Here is an 11,654-nt window from a genome sequence, read left to right on the forward strand (position 1 = left end):
ACATCTTTGTACAACTCTGTGTTACCAGAGCATCTTTTTTAAAAGATAAAACACTCTTTCCAAGAGTCATGTTGTATAAGTGCTATCCAAGGGGTGCGACTGTTAATTCTCTTCTTGAGAATTAGTTAATCGGTGTCATTTTGTAGTAGTAGGGAATTTAATTTATTTAGAAGGTTTTTCATTTATCTTTTTTTGGTGAAGGGTAAAATTGTCATTAGATTTTGATGGGTATTTAAGTAATTTAATTTTAGGCTTAAAGGCTTCTCACTTTTAAAATAGTATAGATAGTAGTACAATTTAAACTCCATCTTATTTTTGACGGTGTTTTTATTCTACTTATTCTCTCAATAAGCTATGTGTTCAAAGTATATTTTACTAGTTTGTATGGATCCTCAAGGGCTCAAATTTGTAAAGAACTTATCAATGATCATCAATAGATCTTTCTGAGCTATCTTTTTGTCACTCTCTCACCATTATTTATTGTATCATTTTTCTCACATTCGATCCATAATTTGGCTCCCATTGAGGGCCCTAACAACAAACTTTTACTTTTGATAATTTGTTCCTAAATATTATTTTAATCAAAATAAGTGTTCTTTAGAAAATCAAGAACAAGTTTACGTTTTTTTTCTTCAAATTTATCTTGCTACAGTAAATGACTATACAATATTTGGAAAAATATCTTACTAATTATTATTACTCATATTGACGAGAGATAAATGCTAATCTAATCAAATGACTCTTACAATTAATATCATAAATTTCTTAATAACTATGTCGAAACTCCATTTAAAAAAGACCGGAGACAACGCAATTCTACCAACCAAAACGACTTACGTTGAATGGTTATGTCCAGAAAGGATTAGTAAGGGAAGATTATACTCCATTTTAGTATAGTCACGACTCTAGCCACAAGTCACAACTTACCATAACAATTGACAAATTCAGGTGAAGCCTCTAGAGACAATTAAAGCTGGCCGCTGGGGCCGCGTAATTAAACAAACAGTCGGCCTCATACATTACAACTACTTTTGTTCATTAGCTAAATATAATTGCTTCTTCATCTATATTTTGAAAAACAACGCCAGCTTTCAAAAACCAACAGCTATCGTAACCTTTCTTAAACTCTCTAAGCCAGCTTAAACCTTCTTTTTATAAACTGTTAAATCTCTCTCCTCTTTCCTCGTCATGTCGAAGCCATACTTAATTAGCTTAGTTCACATTTTCCAAGAAAATTAAAATTCTGTCAACAATATATTCGACAGCACTTTCTCCTCCGGCGGCAATGTGGAATCTCCGGTCTCTCTCATGCTTATTGCTCCTCTGCTTTTCGGTCACGACGACAGTTGCTGCTCAAAGTACTAACAATGCAACCACTAAATGGCTAACATTAAACGGTAACTTACTTTTTTTACTTCTCCTCTGTACTTAACTACTACGTTGCTTAGTTGTTCACTTTCCACAATTGGAATGGTTTCACTTCAGTTTTGAGTCTCTTGATCAATGAGCTGAATATTCTACTAGATTTACATTATTTAGGAAATTTTAAACTTTCTACATTATCCCCCAAAGTTCGCTTTAGCGCTTGAGTAACCGAAAGAAATTCTGATAACAATCTGAGGATGCTTTAGAGTTTTTTCACTTAAGATGTGTTTGGTACCAAGGAAAATACAGGAATATTTTCAGGTGTTTAGTAAGTAAGCATAAGATATTGTTTCAAGAGCATTTATATATTTTTTGATAATCTATGCAAGCACTATGGGGGTGGGGTGAGGGCATGGGTGGTGTGGGTGTCGGGGGGGGGTAGGGAAGGGGTAGGGGGTGGTGGGTTGTTAAGGGGGGGGGGGTGTGGGGGTATGTGGGCATGGATGGGTGTGGGTTGTCGATGGGGTGGGGTGAGGGGGGAGGGGGAGGTGGCGCGGCAGGGTTAAGGGGGGTGAGGGCATGTGTGGTGTGGATTTCAGTGGGTGGGGGTGAGGGGGGTTCGCAATGGGGTGTCGGGGTTATGGTAGGGGTGGGGAAGATTTGGGGGGTCGGGTGGCAGGGTTAGGGGAGGGGTGAGGGGTGAGGGCATGGGTGGTGTGGGTGTCGACGAGGTGGGGGTGAGGGGGTTCGCTATGGAGGGAGGGGGAGGGGTGGCGGGGACAAGGGTTAGGGGTGGATGGGTCGGGGTGGCAAGGTTAAAAGGGGGGGGGGTGAGGGCATGGGGTGATGTGGGTGCCAGTGGGGTGGGGATGGGGGGTTACGGGGCAAGGTGGTAGGGGTGGGGAGGTTTTGGGGGTCTGGGTGGCAGGGTTAGGGGAGGGGGAGGGTGACGGGGTTTTGCATGGGGAGTAGGTGGGTCAGGGTGGGAGGTGCTAGGGGGTGAGGGTCGAGTGGGGTAGGACGTTGGTGAGGTGGCATGGGGGTGGAGATGGGGCTTTGGGGGTGGAGAGTAGACAATCAATGTAAAATGACACTTATGCAACTTATTTTGCTGAAAAAATATTTTCCAAAATACTTTAACCAATCAAACATGAGAAAATTAGAAAATATTATTTTTTCCTCCATATCAAACACACCCTTAGAGTTTTATTTCTATGGAAAGTGTAAAATATATTTATACCATTAGATCACCTAAAAGGTAAAGGAAAATAACTCTATTTTAATACCATCGATTGATAAGATAGAATAAATGGTAAGTAATCTACTATAACAGGTTAAGTTACACTGATGATGTAAAGAATCTGATAACGTATATAACTTGAATCTTTTTACTAAAAATTTATAAGGGACTTAGTTCAGCTGAAGCTAAAAGCTGGATCAACCATGTTATTAGTACCTGTATAACTGTACCGTTGAGAATAGCAGTAATGTAAATGTACAAGAGGAGCCACTTGTGTCGTAAAATTTTTGCCATTGCTGGTTGTTGATATGATGCTAATGACTAAATATTGGTGATAAAGAAGCCTAATATTGGTTTCACTATAACCAAGAGCTCAAAAACTAAACCAATTTTTGCGAATTGACCTTCTGTTTCTGTTGCTTTGTCCTGGGATCTAGATTTTGGGGTTCGTTTCTATGATATCATTTCTTCAAACAACTGGAATGAGAAGTTCTCCTTTCATTAGAAACTGAACACAGCCTTTTGGCTCCGCCAAAGAAGAATTAAAAGAATGAGACCCCTGATTATGAGGAAAGACTCTAAACAGAGTGAAAAGATTAATCCATTAGCTTTCCACATATTTTTTACAATGTTTCACAATCATTATAGTGTTTTTGTCTCTGCTTTGCAGGAGATGCACCATTAGTTATAGCCCGTGGTGGATTTTCTGGATTATTTCCTGATTCAAGCTATGATGCCTATATGGTGGCAATGGAAACTAGCTTGGCCAATGTGATTGCTTGGTGTGATGTCCAACTAACCAAAGATGGGGTCGGCATCTGCTTACCTGACCTCAAGCTTGACAATGCTTCCGACATTGATGTGTACTTCAAAAACAAGAAGAGTAAATACTCAGTGAATGGAGTTCCAATGCAAGGATGGTTTTCTATAGATTTCAACTTCAAGGATTTGGCGCCTGTCACCTGTAAGTTGTAACTTATGGGATTTTGGTTGTGTCGTTCACCAGTATGTTCCACATATTATGGTCTGCAACTCCGCATGGCTTTATGTGCAAGATTCTGGAATTAATGTCCAAGAATAGCGATTATGCTGAAATATCCACTCCTATGTTTTGAATAATATAACAAATTAATTGTAGGCGCTTCAGATTCGTTAGTCTTAAAAGGTTACTCAGATTCTTCTTTCTTCCTTTTTTCTGCTCTAAATAATTTGGATTTCTTAGAGGAAAATGGAATCTGTAGTTAGCATCAAAACAGATCTATAGCTTTGCTCATTTTTGGTGCAACCGGGCTATTGCAAATGACATAGAATGCCACGGTTGATTTCTTGAGCTCATTACGCATTCTGTAATGTAGCTATCTCTTGTAAATATTCTACAGCACTTACTTGTTGCTTTATTTCAATGAATTACTTTTACCAAAAAAAAAAAAAAAAACACAATAATTTGGGGTTCTGCCATGTCGGTTTTTCTTTTTCTTTCCCAAAATGGCATGTTAGACTCCACATGGTATATTTCTTTGCTCATCACTGATAGAGGAACTCTTTGATGAATTGCAATAAAAAGAAGGTGTGGATGATTGTATCAAACATAACTTTTTCTAGGTTTATAGGTTTATTAACATTTAGTGTGGCCACATCTTTCTAAAGTGGACTCCTCGGTGAAATGTGAATTGGCATGATTGTAAGTTGCTTGAGAGCATAATATGCTAGTATTTGTAGTAAATAATCCAGTTGCATACCTTTTACCCTACACATGATTTTTATGTTTAAATCAAAGACAGGAAAGCCAGTAATGGTACCTGATAACCCGATTTTTTAGACAAAAACCTGCCGTAAATTTTAAAATTGGTATGACAAATTATGTTGGTTATATAATCTAGAGAGCATAGCCTAGTTAGAGATGTTAAGCCTTTGTGCTTGTACAAGTTACTTCCGGTGACTGAAGTTTCTACACAAAATATTAATTACTTTGCTTTCCGGACAGTGAGACAAGGAGTTTTTTCGCGGACCCCTAAATTTGATGGCACACAGCAGAAAATTCTTACTGTCCTGGATGTGGTTGGCAAAGTCAAACCTCCAGGATTATGGTTGAATATCCAGGTACTTGTTCAATTTTGAAACGTTTCTACATAGTGATTGTTGTCTGGTGTTAATTTATTTCAGTTTCTTTCCATCTAAACCAATCAATTTATAGTTTGTGTTGTTACAATATATTGCTGAATATCACCTGCATCTTGTTAAAATAATGCCTTGAGCTTGTGTCGGTACTGCATTTAATGATCCCGTGTTTTACGAATCCTTTTTGCAGCATGACACCTTCTTCAGCCAGCACAATCTGAGTATGAGAAGCTTTATTATATCCCTGTCCAGAAGTGTTATCGTCAACTATATTTCATCACCTGAGGTGGATTTCCTCAAAAGTATTGTGTCACGATTCAATCCACGAGTTACAAAACTCGTTTTCCGGTTTCTTGGACACGATGACATTGAGCCTTCAACAAATCAAACGTATGGTTCTTTATTGAAGAATCTCACATTTATCAAAACCTTTGCCTCTGGAATTCTTGTTCCCAAATCTTATATCTGGCCCGTGGACAACTCACTGTACTTGCAGCCACATACATCACTTGTCTTAGATGCTCATAAAGAAGGTCTTCAGATTTTTGCATCGGAGTTCGTAAATGATATACCTTTTGCTTACAATTACAGCTATGATCCTGCAACTGAGTATTTGTCCTTTATTGACAATGGCGACTTTTCTGTGGATGGAGTATTGTCTGACTTCCCAATAACTCCATCAGCTACAATAGGTAACCATGCTACAATTGATGAATAACAAAATCCGTTAATGTAAGCTTGTATAGTTGCTTTCATAATTTTAGTTGCTCAGTTTAGTTAATTATCTTGATTGTGAATAGTGATGACTTGTTGGGGATATCTTCAATTTACTGCAGAAGTTCATGCATTTTTCAACAATTATTTCCAGTTTGTGAATATCTTATTGTGCCCTTGGTGCAAAGTAAATCTAGGTAACTCCATACTTTCTGGAGGCTGAAATTGTGCTGGTTTACAACGCGTGAATAGTTATTGGAACTGCAATTGGGGCGTTCTGGACTTTGGAAATGCATAGGCTAATCATAGAGGAACAGAAATAATATATCTTTTCTACACATGTGAGATATGTGGAGTCAAATTCATAAGAGTTATAAAGTGCAATAACTTTTTTTGCAGTGATAAGCTTTGTGCTATCCTTAATTTGAGTATAGAAACAGACCTGAAAGCAAAAACAAGTAGCGTTCTTTAAGATAAATTGATCATTGATATCAACGAGGAGATATTGGACACACTTGATTTGTAAACGGTGTGAATTGTGATAAGTGAAGGTGTTCACAGAGTAACTCTTTTGCATTTTATATTCATGGACACTTTCAGTTGGCCTTGAAACTTTATGCTTTTTTGCTTTCTACCATGATACTCATCATTATTCCCATTCTTTCTGTCATTGCAGATTGCTTCACTCATTTGGGCAAGAATGATAAACCTCAAGGTAAGCTACTAATGTATGCTCTTATTTTTGTGAGACTGGTATGTTGTTTTGCTCAGTAGATAGCTTTTATACCCAAAATGTGAAAGTGCAAACCATTATCTTGCATTACTTTTGCGCTAGTCCTGTACTCAAGGTTGAAATGGACTGGAAAAGGTTTGATTCTTGAAATTCCGAATTGTAGATTGGCTCTCTTGTCTAATTAAATGAGCTTATCTAGGTGGAGCTTGGTTTCAAATTACAAACCCAGAATAGAGACTCTTCTATGAAGGTATAAGCAAAGATTTTGAGAATTATATTGTCTTGGAGATACTTTAGTTTTTCAGGAGAAAATAACTATAACATTTGATGAGTCATGTGAATCCAAGCTAGCACTTGTAGAGCTTGGCGCAACTATGTGACCATGCTCATATCTCGAGGTGGATTCAGTTGTTCTTCTATGGATCAGACATAGTTTGACTTACCAAGATTCTCTTATTAATAGGTGGCTCTGCTGCTTTAGTTTTCCTACTGTGTATTTATTGTTTTCATTACAGTTTGTACAGGACAATATATCTCAGTCTTTCCTCATTTCTTGTTGGCCTACAGCAAAGCTTCTGATTATCACATCTGAAGGAGCGAGTGGGGACTACCCGGGTTGTACTGATTTGGCATATACAAAAGCTGCTATGGATGGTGCAGATGTTCTTGACTGTCCTGTCCAAATGGCAAAGGATGGAATACCCTTTTGCCTGGGTTCTATGAATTTGATAGATAAGACTACAGTTGCTCAATCGTCATTCGGCAATATTGGTAGTGCTGTCCCAGAGCTTAACATAACAAATGGAATATTCACCTTTAACCTTACTTGGGATGAGATTAAGAGCCTGAAACGTAAGTGGACCAACTTGCATTTTGTTTATTATTATTTTTTTGGATAACCATGGTGGGGATTTGAACCAACTTTCCTTTATAGTAATAGATGCTGCAGCTTTTCAAACTAAACGTCTACTGCCTTCAAGTTTTCTGGATGTAACATAGTATGTTTCAAGATAATAGTTGTTGATTCATATGCAAGTTAATGGGCTGAATTCAAACTTATCGCAAGAAATCGGCTTGTGAATTGTCATTTTCTTTGTTTGCGTGTGAATAATATAGGTGTATATGTGTCCTCTTAACACTTATAAGTTTAACTTCTAGTCTAACATGAATGTTAACCATCAAAGTGCTCTATAGTTGTATCGTACTACAACAACAACAACAACAACAATGCCTTAGTCCCAAACAAGTTGAGGGGTCGAGGATTAGGGTTATGGGTTGATAGGCAGTCTAGAGTTTCGTCTAGGCATCCCATTAGTATTAGTACTAGTCTTGTATTTTTCTATGCCTAGCCCCTTGCTATTTCATATTGTGTTATTAGCAAGACTGAATCTACTTTTATAGTGCCGTATTCTTAGATATCTGTTGTTGCACGTATCTTCATTTGTGCCCTTGTCTAACCATTTAAATCCATCTCAGGCCAACAATATACATCTGTACCGTACTACTGAAGTATTAAACTATATCGATTTGCCTAAGAGAGTTTCTGGTGCCATTCCTAACTATAATTGTTTTTCCTATAGAAGACTTTCAGTCTTTTGATATATAGAAAAGAAACCAATGTATGAGGACCATTCAGCTTTTTCGTCTGTGGCTTGTTAAATTGAAATTGCATGCGGCTAACTCTCAGGGAACAATGTAATTGTGCTTTCATGTTTTAAGTTGGTTTTTACCATTAACATTACAGCTACTATGTATCTTCTCGACTATCATCTTCTTTCTGAATGAGAGAAGATGTCACACAGGATGGATTCTCTATTTCAGCTTTTAAGAACCTCTATGCACAGATATGTACCTGTTTTTGTCATACTATATTTTGCAAACTGCTTAGCATAGAACTTTTTAATCTCATACTTCATCATGATGATTCTTTTCTGATGTTGTTCTTCTCCAAGACATTTGATATTTTGGAGAGTACATCACCCGAATCTCCCCCTCCTCCTTATCTGCAAAGGTTTCGGATAACAATTGTGATTTCTAGCTGCCAATGCTTCAATCCTGTACTTAACATGCCTTAATTTCTTGTAGCGGCAATATCAAACCCATGGTCAGAGTTTAGATTGTACCGAAATCCAAAAGCCAGAAATGACGGAAGATTTGTGTCGTTAGTGGATTTCTTGACATATGCAAAAAATGCCACAACTGTATCTGGTGTGATGATCAGCATAGAGGTGAGTTTATTTCTGCTGGTTCTGTTGACATTGTTAATACCAATTACATTATGTATCAGCAAACAGAAAGTTCATATTACACCTAAATGCGTATATCCGTTCTGCAGTAGTTTTATTCGACGTCACATAAATTATGAGAGTTCGAAAAAGGGCTTTACAATTCCATGAAGGCAAAGAAAATACCAAGAGACTTTTGGAATATGAATGTAATAATTTTTAACTTCAGTTGTTGACATGATGAGTTTTTCCCTAAATAGAAGAAATCTTTTTTGCTCTTGTGGTTTGTGTTTCACACTCAATCGGCACTGAGGGATGGAAAAAGAATGCCTTGAAGTGGAATATTCCAAAACGCAAACGGCAAAGTGTTTCTGATAATTTAAGAATAAAGTCTTCCCTTAAAGATCCATTATTCATCTATTTATTTCATGTGATAACTCTTTATGTTTGGGGATGGCTTGTGGGTATGGGAGTAAACGTGGATGCAACTTTCAGAGCGAAGCTAGAGGAGGGAAGGCAGACAAATTTGACGCAGTGTTGGTAATTATGAAAAGCAAAGATTTTATTTTTCCCTCTTAAGATAATGTTCACGTAAAAAGTTAATTCTTTCCTCTTAATATCAATGTTCACATTCCAAAAAGGAAATCATGGGCAATTACAAAAAGTAATCCTGTTGCTTGCTTAATTAGTAAACATATCTGCCCTCTCACTAGTTTTATGCTTTAGAAGGTCTATCATTTGCTGTTATTGCTCAGTTTACCCATTAGAAGTAAATTATGAACATCTGTTTACTGTATGACGGTTAATAAGTATTAAAGATATGCTTTTTAAAAAATTTAAAAGTTGTCCATATAGATGTATAGCTGACAGTCTTCAATTTCTTTTACGAAGAAGCAAACTTTAGTGCCAGAAGGAAGCAACAAAATCCATACCAGTTCATTTTTTTATTTGACAATGGTCTGGTACTTGTGCAGAATGCAGCTTACCTGGCAAAGCATGGATTTGGTGTAACTGCTGCTGTTCTTGAAGCCTTGAGCAAAGCTGCTTACAATAATCAGACAGCCAAGAAAGTTATGATCCAATCAACTGACAGTTCGGTTCTGAAAGAATTTAAGAAAAGCCAATATGAACTTGTTTATAGGGTTGCTGATGATATCAGTGATATTGAGAGCTCAACTATATCCGAGATCAAGAGCTTTGCTAGTTCTGTAATTGTAACCAAAAAATCTGTTTTTCCAAGCGAGGAACAATTTCTCATTGGGCAAACAGATGTGGTGCAGAAGCTGCAGTCATCGAATCTCCCAGTGTACATAGGACTCTTTAATAATGAGTTTGTGTCTCAAGCATGGGACTTTTTCTCAGATTCATCTGTCGAGATAAACAACTATATCGCTGGAGCTGGTATTGATGGTGTTATAACAGAATTTCCCGGCACAGCTGCTAGATACAGAAGTAAGTAATTCCTATAGCTTGTTTTTACTCCCATTGGATTCCATCCCCAGCTTCTCTTCCCTTATTTCCTCCCTCCTCTCTGAAGTACAACTGCTATCTGCCATGTCTACTCGTATTTTCTGGAGATTTTGCTTGGTCTTTGTAATCTAAATTATAATTGGAAACACTATACTAGTAGACATCAGAAGCTTATGTATCAAAGTAAAATTACTACTGATTTGGACAAGTAGGAATTATATTTGGAAATAACACTGATTTGGGCAGTATGGATTCTATTTTGGACAATGGTACTGATTTGTGGAACTTCTGGGTTACAGGGAACCGTTGTTTGGGTTACAAAGAACGACCACTGTATCTTAGCCCTGTTGAACCTGGAGGTCTCCTACAATTCATGGCTCCTCAGTTATTGCCAGCAGCTGAAGCTCCCAATCCAATACTTACTGAAAGTGACGTGGTTGAGCCACCTCTACCTCCTGTTGCAAAGATCACTCCTACTGCTGGCAATGAGTCTATAGCTGCAGCTCCCGCCCCTCCAAGTGGTCAATCCTCAGTTGTGGCTGGCGTTTTCATAAGTTGCGTCGCCATTCTTCTTGCCAATCTTCTGATCTTTTGATCAAATCAGATCATTTGTGCCTCAGTGAGATCATATGGTGCACTTTATATGTCCATTTTGCTGATCAACTCATGTTATTGCTGAAGCCATGCATGACCGCGACAGTAGTCTATGCAAAGAGAATAGAAGAGGGAAAATAACGTGATTGTTATATTGGTTGTATCGCTGAGTATGTAAAGAGTCTGTACAACAATTAAATCAACAACGATTAAGTTGAAAAAGATAAGGACTATAAAAAAGAGCCCAAATAGGAGGAGAAAGTTACAACAAAATCCTAAAGATTAAGAACTACAAAAAATAAAAATCTGGAGCAGTAAGGTATTAGGCATAAGGTAATCATTCATTACTACGCACCCGTAAGTGGGTGGTGTCAACAACACCCAACTTGGAAAGTTGCTTGACAAAGGAGGTTTGTTGGAAGTATATCTGCTACTTGATTAGCCGAGTGAAGGTGTTGAACTTCAATAGCCTTGTTTTAAACTTATGCATGTCAATGTCAAGTCATCCAATGTCATATTACCGTCTAGCATGAAGAAAATACATTTCTCTGCCTACATGTCAAATATACATGTCAAGTCATCAAATGTCATATTAGCATCTAGCATGAGGAAAATACATCTCTATGCCTACATGTCAAATATTACATGTCAAGTAAATAATTTCACAGTGATATTATCAAGTGCACTTACTCTTAGCACACTCAAGGTGCCTGGCGCAGATGGCCCACTTCATCACACACACACAATCACTCAGCACTGTACGAGTGCCCGACATCAATGCTCCTCATAAAGTACGTGTATATATATCACAATGCTTGCGATCACTGCGAATGTCAGACTCCAAAGGGGCGGATCCTGGCCAAGCGCTAATCAATAACACATAGACCAAATGTAATAGCAACATGCTTCATCCAACTATGGAATGCGGGATTGGCACAAATGTAAGTGGTGCTGACATTGTCACAAAAGATTTGAGGAGTGGTTGAAATATGATAGTGAAGCTCATGAGGTAAACTTATTGATCTCTGAAACAGTAGCTGCAATGGATCTGATATGCTTCAGTCGGTTATATTGAATAGTTTTTAGTGTTTTTAACATTTAGCTTGTAAATTAGTTTCTACCTCAGTTAATTGGCCCGAAATATCACCCGAGTGTTGTGAATGAGTTTGAGTGAAATGTCAAAACTCAAAAGTTG

At 37.7% G+C, this 11,654-nt stretch overlaps 1 protein-coding gene across 2 annotated transcripts; it reads left to right on the forward strand.

Moving 5' to 3' along the window:
* The first annotated feature begins 1,062 nt into the window (after positions 1-1,062).
* LOC109238637 (glycerophosphodiester phosphodiesterase GDPDL3-like) lies at positions 1,063-10,972 on the forward strand. Of its 2 annotated transcripts, XM_019405122.1 has the most exons (10): positions 1,063-1,397; positions 3,276-3,569; positions 4,590-4,705; positions 4,914-5,113; positions 5,315-5,415; positions 6,114-6,152; positions 6,738-7,022; positions 8,256-8,398; positions 9,370-9,847; positions 10,165-10,972. In XM_019405122.1, the coding sequence occupies exons 1-10, from the start codon at positions 1,286-1,288 to the stop codon at positions 10,458-10,460; spliced, it is 2,064 nt and encodes a 687-aa protein (XP_019260667.1). In that variant the 5' UTR covers positions 1,063-1,285; the 3' UTR covers positions 10,461-10,972. The 2 variants fall into 2 exon arrangements, with proteins under 2 accessions (XP_019260667.1, XP_019260666.1); XM_019405121.1 differs by having other exon boundaries at positions 4,914-5,415.
* The last annotated feature ends 682 nt before the right edge of the window (positions 10,973-11,654 follow it).

The sequence above is a fragment of the Nicotiana attenuata genome, unplaced genomic scaffold, assembly GCF_001879085.1.
Source record: "Nicotiana attenuata strain UT unplaced genomic scaffold, NIATTr2, whole genome shotgun sequence".
NCBI classification, from domain to species: Eukaryota; Viridiplantae; Streptophyta; class Magnoliopsida; order Solanales; family Solanaceae; genus Nicotiana; species Nicotiana attenuata.

Excerpts from the sequence above, each read along its gene's own strand:
- LOC109238637 (XM_019405121.1), top strand. The coding sequence starts at position 1,286 with ATGTGGAATCTCCGGTCTCTCTCATGCTTATTGCTCCTCTGCTTTTCG. Across the intron at positions 6,153-6,737 it reads CAAGAATGATAAACCTCAAG|CAAAGCTTCTGATTATCACA; the intron begins GTAAGCTACTAA and ends GTTGGCCTACAG. Across the intron at positions 9,848-10,164 it reads CACAGCTGCTAGATACAGAA|GGAACCGTTGTTTGGGTTAC; the intron begins GTAAGTAATTCC and ends TCTGGGTTACAG.